The 24,195-nt window shown below is 52.5% G+C and overlaps 3 protein-coding genes across 3 annotated transcripts in view; 2 read left to right on the top strand and 1 right to left on the bottom strand.

Moving 5' to 3' along the window:
• The window catches only part of Acin1 (apoptotic chromatin condensation inducer 1), a 44,431-nt gene extending 31,872 nt beyond the window's left edge, over positions 1 to 12,559 (top strand). The window contains 11 exon segments of the mRNA XM_036199754.1: positions 3,422 to 3,563; positions 6,951 to 6,993; positions 8,032 to 8,165; positions 8,263 to 8,415; positions 9,277 to 9,415; positions 9,732 to 9,877; positions 10,163 to 10,270; positions 10,367 to 10,474; positions 10,608 to 10,932; positions 11,018 to 11,118; positions 11,710 to 12,559. Of these exon segments, the coding sequence (XP_036055647.1) occupies positions 3,422 to 3,563; positions 6,951 to 6,993; positions 8,032 to 8,165; positions 8,263 to 8,415; positions 9,277 to 9,415; positions 9,732 to 9,877; positions 10,163 to 10,270; positions 10,367 to 10,474; positions 10,608 to 10,932; positions 11,018 to 11,118; positions 11,710 to 12,033 (1,723 nt within the window). The 3' untranslated portion in view covers positions 12,034 to 12,559.
• A 460-nt stretch (positions 12,560 to 13,019) lies between these two features.
• On the top strand, positions 13,020 to 22,052 carry Cdh24 (cadherin 24). Its single transcript, XM_036198497.1, has 12 exons — positions 13,020 to 13,519; positions 14,967 to 15,284; positions 15,459 to 15,753; positions 15,937 to 16,056; positions 16,130 to 16,297; positions 16,469 to 16,656; positions 17,134 to 17,387; positions 18,213 to 18,349; positions 20,647 to 20,768; positions 20,850 to 20,961; positions 21,317 to 21,565; positions 21,994 to 22,052. The coding sequence occupies exons 2-12, from the start codon at positions 15,084 to 15,086 to the stop codon at positions 22,050 to 22,052; spliced, it is 1,905 nt and encodes a 634-aa protein (XP_036054390.1). The 5' UTR covers positions 13,020 to 13,519; positions 14,967 to 15,083.
• A 695-nt stretch (positions 22,053 to 22,747) lies between these two features.
• Psmb5 (proteasome 20S subunit beta 5) lies at positions 22,748 to 23,230 on the bottom strand (the record flags this gene model as incomplete). Its single annotated transcript, XM_036199708.1, has 1 exon — positions 22,748 to 23,230. A coding segment is annotated over one exon (315 nt), but the record flags the coding sequence as incomplete, so codon positions are not given.
• Positions 23,231 to 24,195: the final 965 nt, after the last annotated feature.

The following is a 24,195-nucleotide window of genomic DNA, read 5'->3' as shown; positions in this document are numbered from 1 at the left end:
TTCAGATGGGGCCCCTCCAGTGACTTCGCCACCTCGGCCTATGTTTCCTATATACTTCTATCTAGATTTGCTTGCAGCTGCCAAGACAGAGCCCACAGAGCTCACACTGAGCTGGGTATTATTATTAGCAACACCTAGAGGATAATAGGAGAAGTTCAGAAATTTGGCCGCTATCACACAATTTGTTAAAGGTAGGGCCAGTCTGATTCCTGGGTTCAGACCCCATACAGGATCTTGCCTTACCTTCTGAGCAGACAAGGATCACTATGTAAAAGGAAACATTTAAAGAAATGTATAAGCATCACTTTAGCATGCATTTTTTTAGCATGTAAGTTTGGGATTTTTAAACAGCATGTAGAAAATTCCATTCCTATCTAAAAGCTCTGATCAAAATGAAATACTGAGATTGGGTGTGGTAGCACACACCTTTTATCCCAGCACTCTGCAATCAGAGGCAGACTGATGTCTTGAGTTCAAGGCCAGTTTGCCTGCCCCCCCCCCCCCTTTCCTCCAGAGTGTAAACTTGCAGACAAGTTTTGAGGCTTGTCCTGGTGTTACAGTTGGGTTTGCTGTTAGGGAAAGGAGTTGAGTACATTTTAATCGGCAGATGAGCTTGTTGAGTCTCTTCAGTGTTGTGTGCTGTTACTGGGGGGGAGGGGTATTTTGTTGTTTTGTTGTTGTTGACAGGCTGTTCTCAAATCTATAACAATCGTCTTGCCTCAGTCTTTCTAGTACTGGGGTTGTAGTCATGAGCCACCATGTCTGGCAGGAATGCACCTTTTGTTCAGGTCTGTTTCCGACTCCATATTTAATCTCGTGAAGATGCCCATAATTACTGTTTTGCTCATCTCCCAGTCTCATTTTGCTCAGTCATTCTTCCTTGCCTCAAGTGACACCTCTCACCTCCAGTGTCTTGTCTGCCTCCGAGGCTCTGCAAGGCCTCCTGGCCTTTCCCTTACGAGTTGTAGGCAACCGGGGGCTGAGTGGCCTTGTTGAAGACTGGGCGCACTCATCTGTTAACCCTCCAGAGACACCCACCTTTTCTCTTTTGGAGAGGAGCTCTGTCCCAGGCTGATCCACTCCCCTGCACCATTCATTGGAGACACAGGTTACATGTGGCCATTGCCAGGGGTGAGCAGCAGGGGAGTTCTCTTGGGTTGGAGAGTGGTGGGCACATAAAAAATGTGTTTGTGTCTCGGTGTTCTGAAGGTAGAGTAGAAACTGGCCATCTTTAAAATCTTCCCACTTTGACTTTTAATCATTTCTCATTCCCAGCTCTGCTGTTTACTTCACTAAATTTATGTCTTCCAGTTAGGCAGTTCTAACTGTGTGTTCTCCCCACCCGGCCCCTTCTTTGCCCCCTGGGAAGTCTGGGAGAAAGCACCCTGGCCCTGTGGCTCTAGCCCTCTCTCTGTAGCTGTTGTAACCTGAGAAAAGAAGGGAAAAGGCCTAGCTTCTGGAGCCAGTTGACTCCCTGTGGCCTGCCAGAGGATAAGAACCTTGCTCACTCAGCTCCCTCCCTCTTTCCCCTCCCCTGCTGCATCAGGGCCCTCCCCCATCCGCACACACGGGCTGCTGGGTAAGTGGCAAGATGGCTCCCCTGCATGTCTCCGGCTGATCGCTGCCGCTTCGCCAATACAATAGAGCCAGCTATTACCAGCAGCCTGGCCTTCTTCCTCCTCTTCCTCCAGAGAGACCAATCCAGCCGAACTCAGGGTTTGCCGTGAGGACTTAAACGCTTATCTCTTAAAAGCCAGATCTATTTTAGCCTCCCCGCTCCACCACCACCTCCCCTTCCATTTACCATTTTTTTTGGATCCCCAGTTGCTGCATCTTGATTTTCTCTCTCTGGATCGGGTGGCTGGGAGGAGGTGGTGGGATCTCGGGACAAGGAAGGTGGTTTGTTTGGTTTGGGGTTTTGGTTTTTTGTTTTGATTTTTTTAGGATTTTTTTGTTTGGTTTTTGTTATTTCTTCCATTCCAGAAAGGGATAAACAGCACTTCCAGGGGGAGAAAAAAATGATGTTATCAGACAGCAAAGAAGGGTGAGAGCACACATTTCCATGTGTCCCTTCCCACCTCTAGCCCGCCTCGTCGTCTTTCCCAGCTTCCTCATGGCTTTCACTGTCTTTCATTTTGCTGTTTGCAGGCATTCCGCTTTCTCCCTTTGTCCTTCCTGCTCGGTTCCTAATTGGCCCCAGTTGCCCTGTCTGAGAAATAGGTCGTTTGTTTGGGTTTGGTTTTTGATAAGCCTTTCTCACGATTTAAGCAGACAAATCACGTGTTCGTGTGGGGGCCTGTGAGCTGGGGGCCCCGTCCTGATTCCCCTCCCCCTCAGTTTTGCATCTGCCCTTGCTCCCTAGGGAGGCTTTTCTGACCCCTTGTGGGTCAGACAGCCTGTTGGGAAGGCCGGATTTTCTGGTGCTGGTTGGCCTGGGGAGGCTTGGTTCCCTTCTCTGTCACTCGGGCCCTGACCATCTTGATTTTATTTTTTTTAAAACCTAGTATGGGGGTGGGGTGGGATTAGAAGTTAGGGATGGTGACAAAAAGGTAGGAAGATATTTTATCTAGTGGAATCTCTGGATTTCTTTGTCTGAAGTGGGTGCTAACTTGTGGGAGAGTGGGTTCCATGTTTGGGGGGAGTTGTGTGGTGTGGGGGAGGGTATGTACTGACTTGGGAGGACTGCTCTCTATCTCTTAAAAGTTGGGATGAGGGAGTGGGAGAGACTGGGTAAGAGTCGAATGTAAGAAGGTTGACTGAGCAGGTGAAAGTGGCCTGACCCTTTAAGCTTTCCTACTGGAGCAGTGTTAGAAGTGGGCATGCTCACCAACCCTAGACTCTCCCTGAGCCCTCACTCTCCCCTATTCTGCTGTCCCCAGATTGGGGGGGGGGGGCTCATTGGGCCCTTGCTTATTAAACAGTTGATTAAACACAAGGTTGGGATCGTCTGTTACAGCATGCCCTCTTGTCTTGTCTTGTGTTTAATAAAGGAAGCCGCCTCCTTTAGATTCTGATGTAAAGTAAAGGTACCTGCAGCCAGGGGATAGGGAGGCCACAGACTGATGGACAACTCGAGGTCACTTTTGAAAGCCTTTTTAGAGGAGGATGTTTGCTTCCTGAAAGGGAACTGTGGAGTTAGCACCTAAGAACTCTTGTCAGTTCTGGGTGCCCACATGGACAGAGCAATGTTGCCCTGTCTAGGTACTCGGTGGCCATGATCACTGTAATCCATGCTTTTTCCCCAAGGAAAACATTCCCACTTTCCTGTGGTGACAGAGTTCTAGTCTGATCTAAAAGGTAGCTATTATAATCCCACCCAAGTAAGGAGACAGTGGGATCTTATGGCCCCGAAGCTGACATCTTGCTCTCTCTCCCCTTCATTCTCTCCTGCCCTTTCCTTCAACCTCTTCCAAACTGTCAGTGAAGAGAAGGAGGAAGTGACCATGGACACAAGTGAGAACAGACCTGACAATGAGGTTCCAGAGCCTCCTGTGCCCATCGCAGACCACGGCAGCAATGATGACCGCCCAGAGGGCAATGCTGAAGAAGAGGAGAAGAAAGAGGTAACTAGCCAAGCCACCTGATGGCATGGGTGGGTGGGCAGCACGTGGGCCTAGGGAGACTAGACCATCCTGGTGATCCCTCTTACATAGTGGGATGACTTACAAGGGGACAAGGCAGGGCCTTGGAGCAGGAGAAGTCGCTGGTTTAGCAAGGGATACCCCTTATGATGGGGACAGGGCCCTAGGATTTCCAGGCAGACCAGGCTCCTAATTTGGAAGTCTGTTAAAGGTCCTTTCTCTGAAGCCTGCCTGTGTGAAGAAGCTAACTAACTACTTGAGCTTTCCCTCCTTTTAAAAAGGCCTGATGGCACTCCACGCCACCTAGTGGGCTTTGGAGGCTCTTACCAGATCAGCCGCGCTGAGGAATTTTTGTTGCTCTTCTGCCCCCAGTGGCCTCATGGCAGGGGTACACTTGTCATAAGCCAGCACTGGGGCGATCCAGAAGGCCCGTCTCCTTTTTTGGCGTGTATTTTACCTTTTTTCCTGTACCCAGTTCAAGAGGTGTCCCCCATTGGAGCCAGCGAAGTCTTCTTGGCTCTTGAAGAAATAGAATAGCTGGGTTTGGGAGCGGTATTATTACAGGGTGGGAGGGGCTGTTGTGTGTGTAGCCTTTCTCTGGTGTGTGTTGCGGGGGTGGGGGCCGGTGAAAGTGATTTGATGTGCAGAATATTATTTATTACAAGGTCCTTCTTCCCCGTAAAACTTTGTCCAAGTACCTCATGTACGGTAATCCGCCCGTAAAATATAACCCTGCCCAACTGGCCAATCGCTGATGCCGCCTCTACCTCTGGACCCACCCGCTGCTACTGAGCCGCCCAATCAGAGCCGAGTCTGCTATCCAGGTGTCTTGGCCAGAGGGGGCATGTGTATGGGCTCCTGTGATGGGCCCCTTTGCCTCCCTGTCTTGCTTACATCAGGGGGCTAAGAAGAGCACTGTTCTGGAGAGACTCATACTGAGAAAACAAAAGCATGTGGAAGGGGGTGGACTTGAATCATCTCCCTACTTGGGACACCCCAAGAAGAGTTTGTGCCAGTGCTGGGGCGCCTGCCCACATGCCCTTACCTGTCAAAGACTGGGTTGCCTTGTTTGCTACAAACTGTTGGGATCCCCATCTAGGGACCAAGAAACCTAAGAGGGTCAGTGTTTGTGATAACAGTGCCATGCTGTAAACACTGAGTGGGACCCATGGCTTAAGCTGTGCCGACTAGGAACCCTGCAGAGAAGTCTAGGCTCTGTACCCCAGGGATTTAAAGCTGATGACAGCCCAACCCATGTGTCACTACTGCTCATCAGATGGACTTTATTTTGGTCCCTGTTGTCCATGGTGAAGGGCAGCAGCACGTTGGTTGCTCCAACTTCTCCTCCATCCCTGGAGGCAGGGACTCATTCATCCATCCACCTGACTGGAACCACTGTCTCAGCTGGAGTCCCTGAGGAGATGCCAACCACAACCCAGAAGACACATATTCTGATCTTGCTGCTGAATGTGTGCCAGGTGCTGGGGAAGTTCATCTACTACTGCCCCAGGCTACCTTCATCAGAGGCTCCATGATCCTTCTCGGTGAAAGGACCCCTCCCCAGTTACATTCAGAGGAGGAAGGGACTGGAGTCATCACCTGGATTCCAAGTATTGGGTGGTGGTATTGCTGCAGCTTGCCACTGGTGGACTAGGGTCCTGCCTGCCTCATAAAAGGCAAGGAGCATTCCTGCTACTCAGGCCATGTCATCAGGGACTACAAGACGATGCCCCACAGGGCCAGGACTGATGTTCTGCCCCCATCCCCCTCTGCCCCTCGCTGAGGCTGGCCATCGCCAGTGAACTGTCTTGACATCTTGGAAACTGGGCAGCGTCCCCCCACACGTTTCCCTCCCGCCCCCCCTGCGCCCCTGGGAGGACTCTGGCAGTGCCGCGCTGACTACCACGCCTGTGCGCCCACCTTTTTTGCCAACCCAACCCCCCACCAATTGCACAACGCCTAGCAGGGAGGGCTCATTCTGATTGGACCGGCGGTTGACTAGATACAGTACACAGTGAGGTGCGATTGGCTGAACTGAAGATCCCAGGTGTGAGATGGTACCTGGAACATTTGTCATATTCCTAGTTTATTCTTTATTTTCTACTTCTTCTTTAATCTATTATTTTAATTTTTTCTTTATTTTTCTGATTTCTTTGTTGGGTTTATTTATTTGGTTCGTGTTTTTCTTGTTTTAATTAAGACTTTTTTTTTCCCCCTTTTCTCACTAACTTACCCATCATGAGCAGCCCAGCTAGGGATCAGGCTGGCCCTTAACAAACCAAGGAGACTTGGTTAGATGACACAGGCGGGGCTGGGGTGGGTGGGAACGGTTAAGAGGATTCTGCCCTGCCCTTTAGAAGGGTGGGAGTAGGAAGGTCTTAGTTTTTCCAGAAATAAGCACCTAACTCTAAAAGTGTGCCTCCCCGCCCCCACACCCACACACTTTTGCTCTGTCTGTAATATTGCCCCCACTGAGTGTCTGAGAAGAGGTTTGCCCAAATCTGTCTCCTGGGGTCGGTTTTGGTTTTGGTCCTTGGTCTGAGCCCCGGGGTTTGAGTCTTATAGGAAGGATAACATTAGGCTGTGCTGTAGTGAGGAGGATGGTAGCTGGAGGTGCTGAAGCTTTCGCTGAGGTTGCCTGCCTTGACCAGAACCTCCTTACACAGGAGGTTCTTTTCAGTTCTCTGCTAGCTGTTGGCTCAGGAATTTCATCTTTAGTAAACCTAATAAAGTCTTTTCCATGGTGGTGGTGGTCTGAGTGGCCTTCAAGCATCCCAGATCCTGTCAAGATGTCAAACTGGGCATGGAGTAAAGGAAAGTTGTTGAAGTTGCCATTTCAGGAGTTGATTTTCTGTCTGAGCATAGCTCGTTGGGTTTGGTGCCTCATCCCTTAGATACAGTTGAAGGGGGCATAATCAGCAGCTTTAAAGGGCTGCGAGGGAGCCGGGCATGGTGGCTCATGCCTATAATCCCAGCTCTTGGGAGGCTGAGACAGGAGGATCTCTGTGAGTTTGAAGCCAGCCTAGGCTACAGAGTGAGACCCTGTCTCAAAAAAGAAGAACCCCAAAATTAAATAGCTGGGAGGTTGTGGAGTTCCTCTTCCGGCTTATTTCTGGTAAAGCTAATACTCTGATGTGAAATGGAATAGACAAGCTCCCTATGGTGTTTGGTTTTCATTTTTCCCTCTAACTTGCATTGACTCTGCTTCGTTTTTTGCCGTTTGCTGCTTCTGTTTTGGTCTCTATCTGTTGGTGTCTCTCTCTCTGTCTCTGTGTGTCTTTGGCATTTATGCTAAGATTGCCCCATTTAACCTCCTTCCCCCTCTCTGTGGGGTGTCTCTCTCTCTTTCTCCTTATCTTCTCCATACAGAGTTCGATGCCCAAATCATTCAAGAGGAAAATCTCCGTTGTCTGTAAGTCTGGCCCCAAATCCCTGGCAAGAGTTATACAAACTGTTCACAGACAGATAGAATCCCATTTCTACCCTGTAGTGTTCTTGGTGGGGGCAGTTCTCCCCTGCCCTCCACCTACCAAGCCTTCCCTACACATGTAGGCTCCTCTTCCCCTTGAACCAATCCTGTTGTTTCCCCAGCTACCTGTGTGTGCGCTTGTGCGTGTGTAGGTGTGTGTGTTACCGAGGATCGAATCCAGGACCTTGCACATGCTAGGCAAGCAATACCACAGCAGTTTCCTCAGCTCCGACCACATTTAAGGAAAGTGCTGTGCCTCAGACCAGCTGTAGTCTATCCTCTTCTGCTACTTAGGTTTGAGACAAGGTCTTTGCTCTGTAGACCAGGCCGGCTGCAGACTGGGCCAGCCACATCCTCTCAAGGAGCTGGGATTACTGGTATCTGCTTCTATTCCCGACTCTTAGAGGACTGTTGTTCTTTCGGGTTCTGGTCTTGAATTTGTCAGGCTCTCCCGGGTAATGCTTACCGTTTTATACTTTATTCTAACACGCATCTAGGGAATGACTGCCCCGAGTGGTGGTGGTAAGTAGGTAGTGTTTTCTGGTTGGCCTGAGAGTTGCTGTATAGACTAGGCTAGTCTTGATTGAATTCAGATATTCCTCTCTATTTTCAAGTGGTGGGATTAAAGGTGTTTGTCACCATACCCAACCCAAGCCCCCACTCTCCACCTCTCACCCCCTAAGGAACTCTATTGCAAAAGTTTATTAGACGGTCATAGAAGCTCCTAGTTTTACAATGTGCTCTTGTCTGAGTGTTCATCCAACTAGTTACCCCCTTCTCTTTTACAGACAAATCCTTTTCATCTATAAGGAAGAAACATTTTTATTTACTCTTTAGCCTTAGGCCCCTAGCCCCCAAGAAAAAATATTTTCTTAACCTTTTACTAAAACTCCAGCCAAAAGCAATAAGTGTTATGGTTTGAGCTAGCAGGGAGCCTGAGGCCATCTAACTTAACTGTTGGGTCCTATTTCTTGGGGACAGCAGCTACCAAGGGGGTGCAAGCTGGAAACAGTGACACAGAGGGGGGCCAGCCTGGTCGAAAACGACGTTGGGGAGCCAGCACAGCCACCACCCAGAAGAAGCCTTCCATCAGCATCACAACTGAGTCACTCAAGGTGAGGTGGGAGGGGCCAGGGAAGGGAGGAGAAGACCTGGAGATGGGAGTAGACACGGGCCCAGTGTAACGGGGTGGCGGGGATGTCTGTGTCCCAGAGCCTCATCCCCGACATCAAACCCCTGGCGGGGCAGGAGGCTGTTGTGGATCTTCATGCTGACGACTCCCGAATCTCTGAGGATGAGACAGAGCGTAATGGTGATGATGGAACGCACGACAAAGGACTGAAAATATGCCGGACAGTCACTCAGGTAAAAGTACTGCACCCCAGCATCAGGAGTGAGGCAGTAGGTAAAAGCACCACTGAGGAGCTAAGGTAAAGTCCTAGAAGGTGACTCCTGTGCTGAGGCCTGGGTTAATTGATACACATTCTGGGCTAGGGCTATGCCAGACATTGCCAGTTGCAAAGAACGTTTTTGTTTGGTTTTGGTTTTGGTTTTTCGAGACAGGGTTTCTCTGTGTAGCTTTGCGCCTTTCCTGGAGACCAGGCTGGCCTCGAACTCACAGAGATCCACCTGCTTCTGCCTCCCGAGTGCTGGGATTAAAGGTGTGCACCACGACTGCCCGGCCCAAAGAACATTTTATTAGAACACAACCACACCAATTCATTTACTCTAAAACTAAAGACTAAAATAGTTGAACTTCTTGCCTCATGCAGAAAAAAAAAGTCCAGGCCAGCGGGATTGTTCAGTGGGTAAAGGGGCCTTAACAGCCCTCTGCAGGACCCATGTGAGAGATCCAGCTCCTAAAGTTGTCCTGACTTCCACAGAGGCTATTGTGTATTTAGGCACACAAATAATTCAATGTTTATTTTTGTTTTCAGTGAAAGTGTTTTAGCCAGGCATGGTGGCACACAGCTTTAATTCCAGGGAGGCAGAGGCAAGGAGCTCTCTGAATTCAAGACCAGTCTGGTCTACATACGCCTCTCTAGGACTCCTTAGACCCTGTCTCAGAACACACATAAAACAAGAGTTGAGAGTTACCGAGAATAACCTCCCTCAATGGAAGGAATGTGTGAGGTTGATACTACTACTGTCTCTTTGGGAGCCAGAGTCTGAAGAGAATATGCCAGCGTGGTGACAGACCACCTCTGTTTCCTGCTGTCTTGACAGGTGGTACCTGCAGAGGGCCAGGAGAATGGGCAGAGGGAAGAGGAAGAAGAGAAGGAGCCTGAAGCAGAACCCCCTGGACCTCCCCAGGTGTCAGTAGAGGTGGCCTTGCCCCCACCTGTGGAGCATGAAGTAAAGAAAGGTGGGTGAGGTGTAACTGCCGTCTGAATTGTCTAAGGACCAACCACATGTGGACCATTTGGGCACTTGATGCCCTCTGCCTTACCTGGCAAATGTTTTTCTGGGCCTGACATCTCCTGGTACTGCTTTGGACTGGGTTTGAGTCTTAGAGTGTTCAAATCTCCACGATGAGGAGACTAGTCTGCCCTTGCACCTTGGCACGGCTCAATGGGAGAGGGGCTGCTGAGTAGAGGATATCGGGAAGGGAGCCATGAGATCCCTGGGCAGTGAGCCAGCAGGGCTGCCTTCCGAAAGCTGCTCTTGTGCTCTCTCTCCAGTAACATTAGGAGATACCTTAACCCGGAGGTCCATTAGCCAGCAGAAGTCTGGAGTTTCCATTACAATTGATGACCCAGTCCGGACCGCACAGGTGCCCTCCCCACCCAGGGGCAAGATCAGTAACATTGTCCATATCTCCAACTTGGTAAGTCATGGTTCCCATAGTGTGGGCTCCTTTTCTTTAGGGTTTACACTTTGGGTGGGAGCTAGAGAGAGATCTCGGCACTTAAGAGTGTAGTGCTCTCCAGAGGGCTTGAGTTCAGTTCTCGGCCGCTGCGTGTGAATGCTGGGACTCAAGCCTGGGTCCTCTGGAAAAGACTAGTGTTCATGACCACTGAACCATCTCTCCAGCCCCGTTTGGGAAATCTCAATGCTAGATGTCTAGGTGGTGCTAACCTTCAAGACCCTGAAAGTTCATTTCCATTGGCAGGTGCGTCCCTTCACGTTAGGCCAACTGAAGGAGTTACTGGGGCGGACAGGAACCTTGGTAGAAGAGGCCTTCTGGATTGACAAGATCAAATCTCATTGCTTTGTAACGGTGAGGCCGAGCACTGTCTGGTGTGTGGCAGGTGGGAGAGCACTGTAGGAGTGGAGACCACTAAAGGTACCTGTGCCTCTGCTTCTTCCTCGCCAGTACTCGACAGTAGAGGAAGCCGTGGCCACCCGGACAGCTCTCCACGGAGTCAAGTGGCCCCAGTCCAACCCCAAATTCCTCTGTGCTGACTATGCTGAGCAAGACGAGGTGAGGAAGCTAAGGGAAAGGAGGGGTGGGTTCGGAGCCGGTCCCCACACTCAGTCACTAAGATTGTACCTGGGCTGCTGCATTGGGGATGGGGTCCTCCCTGTCGTGACTGTCCTTGTCCCTCTGCCCACAGCTCGACTATCACCGGGGACTCTTGGTTGATCGGCCCTCTGAGACTAAGACAGAGGACCCGGGAGCACCAAGGCCCCTGCACCCCCCCCCCCCCCCCCCAGTCCAGCCCCCACCCCACCCCCGGGCAGAGCAGCGGGAGCAGGAACGCGCTGTCCGGGAGCAGTGGGCAGAGCGGGAGCGAGAGATGGAGCGGCGGGAGAGAACGCGGTCTGAGCGGGAGTGGGACCGGGACAAAGTTCGAGAGGGGCCCCGCTCCCGCTCCCGGTCCCGGGACCGCCGCCGCAGAGAGCGTGCCAAGTCTAAAGAGAAGAAGAGTGAGAAGAAAGGTACCCAGCTGTGTGGAGGAGGGAGGGTGTTCGGGCCTCCTGGTCGGGGCTTGGTGCATCTGATGGTGATTTCCTCCCACCACAGAAAAGGCTCAGGAGGAGCCTCCTGCTAAACTGCTGGATGACCTTTTCCGAAAGACTAAGGCAGCTCCCTGCATCTACTGGCTCCCACTGACCGAGAGCCAGGTGAGTACTGTCCTTTGCTGAGCAGTGGCACAGCACTACTACAGAAGTGCTCACTGCACCCAGATGAATGTGACTGTGGAAGTGAGTGGGCCCTGGCCTTGGCCGAAGGATATTCTTGAAACTTGACTTATTAGCTAAGAAATGCATGTTTTACAAAGTCTTTATACAAGTCTTCTCTGCTTCTTAAGTCTAGAATTGCTCTTTCGGGGGAATGTTAAAGCATTTTCTTAGTGTAGCTGTTGGAAGGGGTGTGCTTGCCATGGTGCTCCTGTGGAGGTCGGGGCAGTCCTGTGGATTTCCGGGGTGAAAGTTGTCAGGCTTTTGCAGCAAGGGCTTTCATACAGTCCGCCATCTTGCTGGCCCCTTAAATTTTGGGAATTAAAATTTGGGGGGATTTTGGGCTTAATGCTACTCAGATCTGTTTGCATCTAGAGTGGTGAAAGGTAGGGAGATACCGAAGAGGCTGCACATGGATGGTGGCAGCCCCTGCCGTGTATAAAAGGCACAACCCCTCCCCCCTGCCTGCCCTTTCCTTGTGAGCTAGGCGTTCCGGGTATGGACTGATGGGCTTTCTCTCTCTGCCCTCTGCAGATTGTGCAGAAGGAGGCAGAGCAGGCTGAACGGGCCAAGGAGCGGGAGAAGAGGAGGAAGGAACGAGAAGAGGAAGAGCAGAAGGAGCGGGAGAAGGAGGCTGAGCGGGAACGCAACCGACAGCTGGAACGGGAGAAGCGGAGAGAGAATCATAGCAGGGACAGGGAGAGGGACAGGGAGAGGGACAGGGAGAGGGGGGACCGAGACCGCGAGAGGGAGCGAGACCGAGACCGGGGCAGGGAGAGGGATCGCAGAGACGCCAAGCGCCACAGCAGAAGCCGGAGTCGAAGCACACCTGTACGGGACCGGGGTGGGCGCCGCTAGCACAGAGGAGAGCCCTGGGAGAGCTGCAGGGACCTGCCACTCTGCCCCGGGAGGTTAAAGGCCACAGAGGGATAGGTACAATCACCACCGCCCTGGAACCATTGCTGAACTGTAACTGCCACCCACCCCACATACCAAATGGAGCAGTGGCGATCTCCCCCCAACCTAACTCTTGGAACTTAGCCCTCCTCCTTTCTTCCTATTCAGTCTGAGGGGGAAGAGCTAGGTTATGGAGGGAAGGTTTGGCCAGACGTGGGAAGGAATAGCCAAGTGCCCCAGACCTCTCATTTCCCCTCCATCCTGCTTTCCACCTCCCTTGGGTACTCACACACAGCCTTTTGGGAACAGCCGGGGCCGGGACTGGGTCACCTATGAGCTGAATCAGCCTCTCCTCCTGAGTCCCAGGGCCCCTGCAGTTCCCAGCCTCTTCTGTCCTGCGGCCTCTTGCCCTCTGGTTCCACTTTATATCCACCTTTTCCTTTTGTTCAATTTTTATTTTTATTTTTTTTATTATTAAATGATGTGGTCTATGGAAAAAAATAAAAATCTGACTTAGTTTTAACTAGTATTTGAGTGCCTTTCTTTGGGAAGGGTTTGGGGTGAAAGGGACAAGTTGAATGGCCATGAGCATGGTGGGCCTCTGCATTCTTCTGGAGCAGCCGCCTCCCTCAGGGATCCTCATCCCCACTTGGCTCTAACCAACCCAAAGCTGGATGTCTTCTTCACTCTGGGAAATAGTGTGTCCTGTCTTACTTTGTAGAACCCCAACAGCTGGCAGGGTCGGCCTCCCAGTCCCTTGCCCAATTAGGCATTTGGGCACCCACAAGATTCATCCCACAACTGCCACCAGGGGGCGCAAGCACTCTAGAATAGATCCTTGCAAAGAGCTTCCCTAAAAGATTCTCTCCCCACCGATGTCGTGCCCCTGTCTCTGGCGAGCTCCCTAGACCCCCGCTTCCCCTGCCCCCCTTAAGCTCACCCTAGCCGACTCAACTCGCTGTTGTGCTCAGCCTCGCAGCCGTACCCCAGCCCCAAAGCGCGAAGCGGGGTCTCCGCAGTGCTCCCTCCCGGGGCCCCACCTCACGGTGTGCCTCCGCAGGTGCCGTGCTGGCCGTGCGTGCTTGGGGCCTGCGGGGGCCCTCGAACGGCCGGCCGTCCTGCCCGTGCACCCTGCCGCGCTGCGGGCCGGCCCGGGAGGGGCCTCGCATCTGTATGCGCCCGGCGGCCCCGGAGCCGCGGGGGCGGGGACTGGCCGGGGAGGGTCGGAGGCAGGGCTCTCCTCTCCCGCGCGAGCCGCCTCTCCTCCGCAGGCGGAGCCTCCTTCCCCCGCCCCCTCCGTCTCGCTCCCTTGTTCTCGCCGGGGCCGCTCAGACCTGCAGCGGAGCCGCGGCGCCGGCTTGGAGCCGCTCGGGGCTGCGCCCCCGGGAGCCGGCGACGGAGGCGGGCGGGGCGCTGATCGCAGTCCCGAGCCCCTTGGCAGTGCCAGGTAAGGGCGCCTGCCCGGGTCGGGAATCCTCGCGGGGGCAGCGGGGGCCCGCAGCTTGCGGTGCGCTCTGGCTGCGAGCCGTACCGGCTCGGTTCTCCCGCGCTCTGCTCTCTCCCTTCCTACACACCTCTCCCTTTTGCCTCTCCTGATTTCTCTTCACCCTTCCGCCTCTCTGGCCCTTCTCTGTCCCTCTTGTCCTGTCTCTTCCCATCTCTTCGGCCCTTTTCTTCTTCCACCTTCCTCCCCTTTCCCCTTTCCCGCTCTCCTTCCCTCTCCCATTGCCTTCCTCTCCTCTCCTCCTCCTGCTCTCCTGGTCCCCGCTCCCGTTTCCTTCCTTCTCTGCTCTTCGTCCCGAGCCTGTCTCCCTGGTCCCCTGCTGCCCTCTGGCTTCTTCTCTCTGGGGAGCAAATGGCCTGTCAGGTGTGTACGTCTGCTCTGGGGAAGGAGGAGGGGCGCAGCTACCTGACCGTGGGCCCCTTCAGGAGAAGGGAGAGAAAGGGGAAGGGTCCTCTCTCTAGCTCCTTTCCCGCAGCCCCTCCCTACCTCTACTGCTCCTGGTAGCTTACTCTACCAGAATGAAGTTCCCGAGGCCTGATCACACACACACACACACACACAAACACACACACACACACACACACACGCAGCCTGACCGCTCCTCTGCCCCTACCAGTTCCCATGCCTAGTACCTAAGACTCTTTCCTACCAGATACCCAGGCTGCTTCCCTGGTGTCTTTGCTGCCCTCTTGCCGGCCCTTCTCTCTCTGTGATCTGTCTTTCTCATCTGCTCTCCCTGTGTGCCAGGTTCTCATTCCCGATTCTCGACCCAGAGCCCTCAACCACTGTCTCTGGCCCCTGGATCAGCCTCCACTTCGGCTCCCCTCAGTCTCCTTGCACTGCCTGCAACCCTTGCTCCCGATTCTCCCAGCTCACTCTGCTCCGTTAGACCAATTCCCCTTAAAGACTGCAGCTAGCAGAATGGGCTGGGGACAGTCTGGATAGGTGAGGTTCCTGGGGGGGGGGGTGGGGGGCTCTTCTAAGTCCCAACCTGACCCTGTGGATAAGGACGGCGGCTACGTGTCAGTGAATCCAACCTCTTAATTTTCAGCCCTTCTCTGTCAGCCCACCTTCCCTCCCTGGCACCCTCCTAGTTCTGTGCCCAAGGTAGAAGGACAGGACAGCATTTGAAATTCCAAGTCCCTGCAGCATCCGTCCGCTTTGCTTCTTCCTCCTCAGCTTTCCAGAGTTGACTGCCCTGAGATTTATGGGCTTGGAGGGCTGGAGGTGAATCCAGGCAGAGCTGGGTGGAAGGATCCAACTGTCTGCCTTGGACTGGGTTCTGGGCGGTGGGTGTCTGCTTTCTTAGAGATCTAGGCTTCAGTATCTAATTTGGGAGAAGAGTAGGATTTAGACTTGCCTTGATCCTGAGCCGCTACCTGTCCTACAGGTGTGGATCCATGGGGTAGCCTCAACGCATCTTCCCCAACCAGCTCATGGGCCCCCTAGCCCTGCCCGGCCTCAGCACCTGGGGCCAGTGAACAAGAGCCCTGGCTGGATTACAAGCATGTGGGGCCTTGTGAGGCTCCTGTTGGCCTGGCTGGGTGGCTGGGGCTGCATGGGGCGCCTGGCAGCTCCGGTTCCAGCCTGGGCCGGGTCCCGGGGACACTCAGGTCCTACCCTGCTGCGGACCCGAAGGAGCTGGGTCTGGAACCAGTTCTTTGTCATTGAGGAATATTCTGGTCCAGAGCCTGTCCTTATTGGCAAGGTAAGAATCAAGCCTTCCCATGGCTTCTCTGCCTGGTCTGTCCGGCCCTTAGACCCTGCAACTCCATCACTCTGCAATGACCTTGGTCCCCTGGCATTCCTAACAACCCAAACCTAGTCTCTAACCCGTGGCTCTGCGCTTGGAGCGTCCTGCTGTTTCCCCTGACTCTTACAGCTGCACTCAGATGTGGACCGGGGTGAGGGCCGCACCAAGTACCTGCTGACCGGGGAGGGGGCAGGCACTGTGTTTGTGATTGATGAGGCCACGGGCAATATCCACGTGACCAAGAGTCTGGACCGGGAGGAGAAAGCGCAGTACGTGCTGCTGGCCCAAGCTGTGGACCGAGCCTCTAACCGGCCGCTGGAGCCTCCTTCAGAGTTCATCATCAAAGTGCAGGACATCAATGACAATCCGCCTGTGTTTCCCCTTGGGCCCTACCATGCCACGGTGCCCGAGATGTCTAACGTGGGTGAGCACCCCAGCTCTGGATGCCCTAGCTTCCCGGAGCTCTTTCGCCCTTCCTGCCCCTTTTGTTGTCTACCCCAGAAGTACCCCTTAACTCAGCCTTCTTCACATTGGGGGTCCCTCAATCGACTCTTCTTTTCTGGCCTGGCTGCCCACCGCTGAATGGGATACGGGAATCCCCCGGCAGGGACATCTGTAATCCAAGTGACAGCTCACGACGCTGATGACCCCAGCTATGGGAACAGCGCCAAACTGGTATACACTGTGCTGGATGGACTGCCTTTCTTCTCTGTGGACCCTCAGACGGGTGAGAATGGACCCGGGAACCTTGTGGGGCAGCCGTGGGGACAAACACCCCTGACCCAGTGTCTCTCCCTTAGGAGTGGTTCGTACGGCCATCCCCAACATGGACCGGGAGACCCAAGAGGAGTTCTTGGTGGTGATCCAAGCCAAGGATATGGGTGGCCACATGGGGGGGCTGTCAGGCAGTACCACAGTCACAGTCACCCTCAGTGACGTCAACGACAACCCCCCCAAGTTCCCTCAGAGTAAGAGGGCAGTCTGTGCCCATACACCCCTTTGATTGCCCTACCCCACAGCTTCTAGAGAAGCCACCCCTCCTCAGTCCCACCCCAGCCAGACCCTGGAAAAAGGAAGTGCTGGCAGGGGAGGGCTGGAGACACCTCTAAGAACACATCTTCCCTCCTTGTCCCCCTAAGGTCTGTACCAGTTCTCTGTGGTGGAGACAGCTGTCCCGGGAACCCTGGTGGGCCGGTTCAAGGCCCAGGACCCAGACCTGGGGGACAACGCCCTAATGGCGTACAGCATCCTGGATGGGGAAGGATCAGAGGCCTTCAGCATCAGCACAGACTCCCAGGGTCAGGACGGGCTCCTTACTGTCCGGAAGGTTAGTCTTCCAGCCATTCACACCCGCAGACTCAGCTCGGGGCGGAAAGCTCAGTGGTAGGAGCTTGCCTAACATGCCCAAAGGCTGAGATTTCATCCCTAGCACCAAGAAAAAAAAAAAAAAAACAATAGAGCTCCTGCACCAGAGGCTCGCTGTACCTCACTCTACCCCACCTACTGGCCATACTTTCAACTAGTTTCCTAGAACCACACTTAGGACCCCTGTGTTAGAACTTGGAGGTCACAGTGACCGTCGTACCTTTTAGATGAGGTTCTGAAAGCTAGAAGTGGGGTGTGAGCGTCTCAAGGTTATTTAAGTCTCCAGCTCTGCAGTGTTCACCCACTGTGACCACTGAGGCCACACCTCTCCAGTGTCCCCCCTCCTCGGCACTAGGTGCACATAGTGGTAGAGACTTTGCATCTGTGAGCTGGGCCCACCCATTTCCAATCCATCGCTCTCTGTCTCCCCTCCTCATAGGCCCTGGACTTCGAGACCCGCCGCTCTTACACCTTCCGGGTAGAAGCTACCAACACACTCATCGACCCCGCCTACCTGCGGCGAGGTCCCTTCAAGGACGTGGCCTCCGTGCGAGTGGCTGTGCAGGATGCCCCAGAGCCACCTGCCTTCACCCAGGCCACCTACCACCTGAGAGTCCCTGAAAACAAGGCTCCTGGGACCCTGGTGGGCCAGATCTCAGCCAGTGACCTGGACTCCCCGGCCAGCCCAATCAGGTTAGCTGGACTGTGAGCTGGGGAAGGACAAGGCTTCCTTAGAGGATCACAGAGGCTGGCTATGCATAGGGTGTGCCGTCTTTGCGGCAAATCATTTCTCTTTGGCCGAGGTCTCACTTCCTATGCTGGTCGGCAGGGCCTAGGTGCTAGAGGAACGCTGGAGGGCCTGACCGACCACAGCCCAGCCCTCCACCTCCTTCCCTGGGTAGTCGAGAGTGGCGCCTCCTAGTGGCGGTACAAGCAAATGGACTCTGGTCGGCTGAATGGTTCTCTGTGGACCATACCCTAACTCTTTTACCCACTCCTTAACATTTAATTCTCACAATGTCCCTATGAGGTAGGGCCACCATCGCCGGCTGTTTTAGAGGCCAACCGTGAGTGGCTAAGTGGCGTGCCCACTGCGAGTGACAGAGCCAGTTTCCAGCTTTGGCGTGGTCTACCTTGCGGAACCACGGCTCCTCCACCTTCCAGCCCAGCATCCCCGACACAGCTCCCGGAGGGAGGTGCTGGTATCATTCCCATTTTGCAGTTGATTAAACAAGGTCAAATGATTTCCCCAAGGTCACACAGTTGGTCTGAGGCAGAGCAGGGATGAAACACAGGTCCCTAGGCTCCCAGAACAGAGCCTCCAAGTCTGAAACACAGGTAGTGTTTCTCCTCATCTACCAACTCCTATCCCATCCAGTCCCCCTGACTCGGAGGGCCTCCCGGGGAACTCCAGCCCGACCAGTGGCTCTGAGTAAGGCTCTGCTCAAGATGAGCCCCAAGGGGAGGAAAGGGGAGCCCGAGAGGTGGCGGCTCCCAGATCAGTCCCGTTTTCTCTAGATATTCCATCCTCCCCTATTCGGATCCAGAGCGTTGCTTCTCCATCGAGCCCGAAGATGGCACCATCCGAACAGCAGTGCTCCTGGACCGTGAAGCTCGGGTCTGGCACAACCTCACCGTGCTAGCCACAGAGCTGGGTGAGGCGTCCCGGGCCCTCGGGAGACAGCGGCGGCGTTCTGGCGGAGATGCCGTCCCTGAATGTGGGTGGGGAAGGGGAAGTGACAGCCGTGGCCCCCACGTCTGCTCAGTTCCTGGCCCGCAGCCTGGAGCCTCACCATGAAACAGGCAGAGAGGGTCTGCCTAAGCAGACTCCCTACCTAACACTCATGCCTCAGCTGATTGGCTCGACCCAGGACTGTACCTCCCAACCTGTGTGTTAACAAACTGCTCAGGGCCAGAAAAGGACTAGGTGGGAGTGTGTGTCAGCAGCCCCCAAAAGGGAGCCCTTCTAGGACGTTTGCAAGGACTTGCCCCCACACGCTGAAAATTAGGGCGTGTGGGCCGGCTCCCACGTATGGAGCCTCTCTGGTGCCTCCCACCAACACCAGCACCTGGTTCATTCAGTTCTCTGCCCTGGAGAGACAGGGAAATTCTTCTGTAAGTAGCACCTTATGCCCCCTCCTCACGTTCCTGCTGTCTTTAAATGGTACATCAGCGTTATGGCTGTGTGTATAGATGTCAGTACATGTCACCAAAGAGCTGTATGTGTATGGACATATGGACGTGTACTCAGGAATGGATATAATTCATATGTGCGAAGTATACAGCTGTGTGGCACACACCTGTAATCTCAGCACTAGGGAGGCTAAGACAGAAGAATCAGTTCAAGGACAGCCTGAGGTACAAGAGACCCTATCTTATACATAAATATATATGTGTACACATATACTTGTGACATAGGTCTATAATGAAATATGTGTTCACACTTGAGTGTTTGCATAGAATTATATTTGTGGTATTTGTGCATGTGATTGAATAGTGGTGTACATGAGTAGCTATAGGTAATACTTCGTATGTGTGAGTATTTGTGGACAGATGAGTTATGGCTTATGTGTATTAAGTACTATTTTAAGTACCAAAAATGGACTGACTCATTCAATTATTACAACTTGATGAGGGAGATATGATGATTCCCCTGCTTTCAAGTGAGGAAACTCATAAAGAGAAGTTAAGTGACCTCCCGAAGTCACACAGAAAATAAATGGCAGAGGTGTCTGACCCAGTCAGTTAGAGTGAGCTCTTGTCTCCTCTGCCTTCCTGCTCTGTATCTGTCTGGGTGGCTGTGTTCTCTCCGGCAGCAGTGTGGCTCTGTAGCTGCAAGCATATCTGTAGAAATGACTTTATGTGTATGAGTGTGTATCACATACATTACTACACTGTGTCTGGTTGCTTGTTTATCTGTAGCTCTGTGTGTGTGTGTGTGTGTGTGTATGTGTGTGTGTGTGTGTGTGAGTGTGCCCCACTGTTTTCTCGAACTCTTGCCAAATCCTGTTCTTACCCCACCCTGATACTGGCTAGTGGCTCCTGGCCCCTACCGCAATGAAAGACTCATTCATTCTGTCTCGATATTTCCGACCTTAGGGCCAGGCAGCCCGGTACAGCCTGCCCTGCCCCAAGCGGTGAACTCAGCCCCTTTCACTAGGGCCAGCCAGCTCTCCCTCAGCCTAGAGAAAAGACTCAAGGAGTCGGGCAGCTCAGTACACTTAGCATTCCCTCTTGAATGCCGCAGAGAATGACAAAGTAAGAAAATGCTAGAGAGCCACATAGGGTGGGGCCTAGGCTTACACCCTGTGAGGGGCTCTTCCCTGTACAAGGTCAACGCTCAGTGATACAGATTACTCTGTATTACAGCTTCCCAGACCTTTGATGGTGTGTGTGTGTATGTGTGTGTGTGTGTGTCCATTCTACTTGTGCATGAAAACTCATTCTCTAGGCCAGGGTAAGATGGGGGTTAATGCTTCACTCACTATTCATCTCTGCTCTGTGTGAGTTTGATTTGCTTTCCACACTCACATGTTATATGTATAGTATGACTTTATTTATTTCTTGGTTTATATCTGCACACCTTGTGTGTGCCTTCTACTTACCTTTCATTTATGTATATGCTGTGTTTATCTTGCATGGGTTTGCTGTGTGTGTACATCATCAGTTCGATATATTTGTTGTTGCATGTGTATTGTAATATATATATATATATATATATATATATATATATATATATATATATTGTATATATATAAAAACTTAAGTACTATGTGAACACATATGCACTTGGTATAATTCCACCCACTTTAATTTAAAACATGGTTTGCTGCTTGTGTATTACAGGCTACCTCATGTTGTTCTGTGTGCATGCTGTGTGGTATCTATGCCTCTGGACCATGTATGGTGTATGTACGTGTATGGTGTACATATGTTGGTATTCTGGCTTCAGATAGCTCTGCGCAGTCCTCCCGTGTGCAAGTGGCCATCCAGACCCTGGATGAAAATGACAATGCTCCCCAGCTGGCTGAGCCCTATGACATTTTTGTGTGTGATTCTGCAGCCCCTGGCCAGGTAAGCAGCTGAGGTAGAGGGGTGCACTCTCAAGGCCTCTGGCAGCCATCCCACTGAAAGGTCTTCCGCCATCTTACCCAGTTGATTCAGGTCATCCGGGCTCTAGACAGAGATGAAGTTGGTAACAGTAGCCAAGTCTCCCTTCAAGGTCCTGTGGGCCCTGATGCCAACTTTACAGTCCGGGATAACCGAGGTGGGTGGCCTCCTGTCTCCCTCCTCTTCCTCCCACATCCCTGATCAGAGGACAGACCCAGCCACTGGTTCTTACCTCTATGAAATCCTCGGCCTAAAGAGAGTGAGTTCCTGTTTCCTCAAGCCCTATATACCTTTCTCTGCCCAGCCATATTACGTCCTGGGCGTGACCTTGAACTCACAGAGATCCAGACAGATCTCTGCCTCCCGAGTGATAGGATTAAGGGTGTGTGCCACCACTGCCTGACCGCTGTGTCTAATCTAGTGGCTGGCTCTGTCCTCTGGTCCTCAGGCAAGTTTATTAGAGTACACAATATATCACCACAGTGCCCCAACCAACCCCCCTTTCTCCACAGATGGCTCTGCCAGCCTGCTGCTACCCTCCCGTCCTGCTCCACCACGCCAGGCTCCCTACTTGGTTCCTATAGAACTTTGGGACTGGGGACAGCCAGTTCTGAGCAGTACTGCCACGGTGACTGTCAGCGTGTGCCGCTGCCGGCCCGATGGCTCCATGGCATCCTGCTGGCCTGAGGCTCAGCTCTCACCCACCGGTCTCAGCACTGGGGCCCTGCTTGCCGTTGTCACCTGTATGGGCACCCTGCTTGGTGAGTCAGGCCACAGTGGGACAAGATGTGGGGAGGGAGGAAGCGGGTCTAGACACAGGGCATGACTGACCCGCTTCGGCCTGGATTTTCCACTACCTGATGGGTCCAAGAGAAAGCATTTGGTCTCATACAGTGGACCTGCAAATCCATGATAGTCACTAGCCTTATATAGGTAAAGAGCTCTGACTCTGTGTCAGCTGTGGTGCTGGGCACATCACGAATGTTTTGTCTTAAGTCTTTCAAACACCTAAGGAGATCAAACTTTTTCCCACATAAATTCACACAAAGCAGAGGGCCAAGGCAGAAATCAAAGCAAGGTTTGCCCAGTGTCAGATCCAGGGCTTGCAACCCCTGGCCACACTGCCTGGGCCTTCATCTGGCCCCTCATGGGAACCAGCTGGCTCGGTGGCCTGTGTGTCCCTCTGCAGCCCTGGTGGTGCTCTTCGTGGCCCTGAGGGCCAGCCTGGACTCTAGAACGAGTGTCTAAGAGGCTAAGCCAGCGAACTGTGACCGTCGTATACAGAACAGATCTGAACCCTGTCTCTCGGGGTGAGGGTGGGGGAGGTTCCAGATTTACTGTTTATCATTTTACACTGCAGATAGCCTCCTCCTCCCCCTCCCAACAGAAGGTAGGAGCTTTTCCCTCTGCAGCCCTGGCTTGGAACGCTCCTGGTTCATCTATCTCCGAGCACTGACTACATATACATCTATGGCAGGAACTAGATGATGACAGGAAGCTTCCGTCTCAGTCCATCGACCCACGCGTTGACCGGTCAGATCGATCACGTGCACTAGCTAGTGGCGATATAATTCAAGCGTTCAGTCAATCTGAGTGAAGGACATGCTAGCAACATGACAGAAAGTTCAGCCCTGACAGAGTGCGCCATTGAAGTCACGTATTAATACTACCAAAACGAAGCGTGCGGCGTGACTGGTCCTTGTAAGAGGACCACGTGTAATATACACTAGTGCCGAGTATACTTGTCTCAATCAGAATTGTTACCGACTCAGCTGCCGGGCATTACACTAGGACTGCGCTAGAGTTGACTTGAGGAAGGGCGCAGGGACCATTGTGTGCGACAGATAATAGCTAGCAACATGAGGCTGAGGTGCGGTAGACAGAACACGAGTACAGTTAGATGAGGCTGCGGTAGATTTTAACATCTGCAGTAGAAGAAACAGCTAATGAGCCAGGAGCTCATCATCTGCTAACACACGCACCAATGTTTTAGACAGAGCTTTACCAAAGGTACTGAAGGAACTGTGGCCTTCACTATGGGATGGGGTGCTATTATTTATTATAATCAAGGAGAGCCACCCAAACAGGTGCCAACAGCCAGTCATTTTCCTTCAGGAGACAGGTGCCGTATACTTGTCGTGCAAATCAGCTACATTGTCACTGGAGACTCGGATCCAGCCATTCTCCCGCACGTGGTAGAGGTTGACGGCACCTCCAGAGTAGGCGTCTCTGTAGGTGGCTTGGTAGATGGCTCGGCGAGCCAGATCATACGCATCCTCCACTTCTAGGTCATAGGAGTAGCCTCGGTCCATGACTCCGTAAGCATACACGGAGCCAGAACCCACAGAGAAGGCAGTTCCAGAGATCCGGTTCCCCTCACTGTCTACATAGTAGAGGCCTGGAAAAGCACATGAGCAGGGAAAAAAGGAAAAAGACCATCAGTTCTTTCTAGCTTATTCATCTTCACGGCAATTTCTCATTTTCCTCAAGAGAGATGTAGCTCTGCAGAAGAATGTGTGTGTGTGTATATATTTTATATATATATACAAAATGTCTTGCATGTGCAAGGTGGCCCTAGGTTTGATTTCTATCCACCACCACAACCACACACCACCACCACCCAAATGGAATCTCAGCACACTTGGAAGTGGAGGCAGGAGGATCAGGAGTTAAAGGCTAGCCTTAATCATGTACTGAGTTTGAGGCCAACCTGGGCTACTTAAAACCCTGTTTCAAAACCAAACAAAACAGGGGCAAGAAAGATTGCTCAGCAGCTAAGAATACTTGTTGCTCTTGTCCAGGACCCAGGTTCAGTTCTCAGTATCCACAGGTTAGCGCACATCTGTCTGTAACATACACACATGCAAACACACACACATAAAAACTCACAAAGGAACAAAATAATTTCTTAAAGAACTGGAGAAAGACAAGATCACACTTACTGCTGAGATCTAGATTTCACAACTTCATACCACCCATCTCCCCTCACATTACACAAACCACCCCACCTGTCCTCTTGGCAAGTCCAAAAGACAAGTATGCTGGACACTGCAAGCACAGGACTCTGGGCAAGGTGGAAGATACCACGTAAAATCTAGCCCTAGCACTGCACGAGATGGCTCCCTCTAGGCCAAAGACTAAATGAAACAGAAATGGTATCTATAAGGCTGCGCTTTACTATCAACACAAGAGATGAAATGGTACTGAGGTCCTGAGAGACAGTTTGGGAATTTTATATTAACTATAAACCAATTCCACTAGCTTTATTTATTTCTGATTCACTCTCACTGTGTGGAGCAGGCTGTCCTGTTGCTTTATAGGTTAGGCTGGCTTTAAACTCTTGACCTCCGGTTTCAGCCTCCCTACTGCTAAGACCACAGCTGTATATCAC

Source organism: Onychomys torridus, chromosome 9 (assembly GCF_903995425.1).
Source record: "Onychomys torridus chromosome 9, mOncTor1.1, whole genome shotgun sequence".
Lineage (NCBI taxonomy): Eukaryota > Metazoa > Chordata > Mammalia > Rodentia > Cricetidae > Onychomys > Onychomys torridus.
The sequence above is the reverse complement of the archived record's forward strand: the minus strand, read 5'-3'. Positions and strand labels throughout refer to the sequence as shown.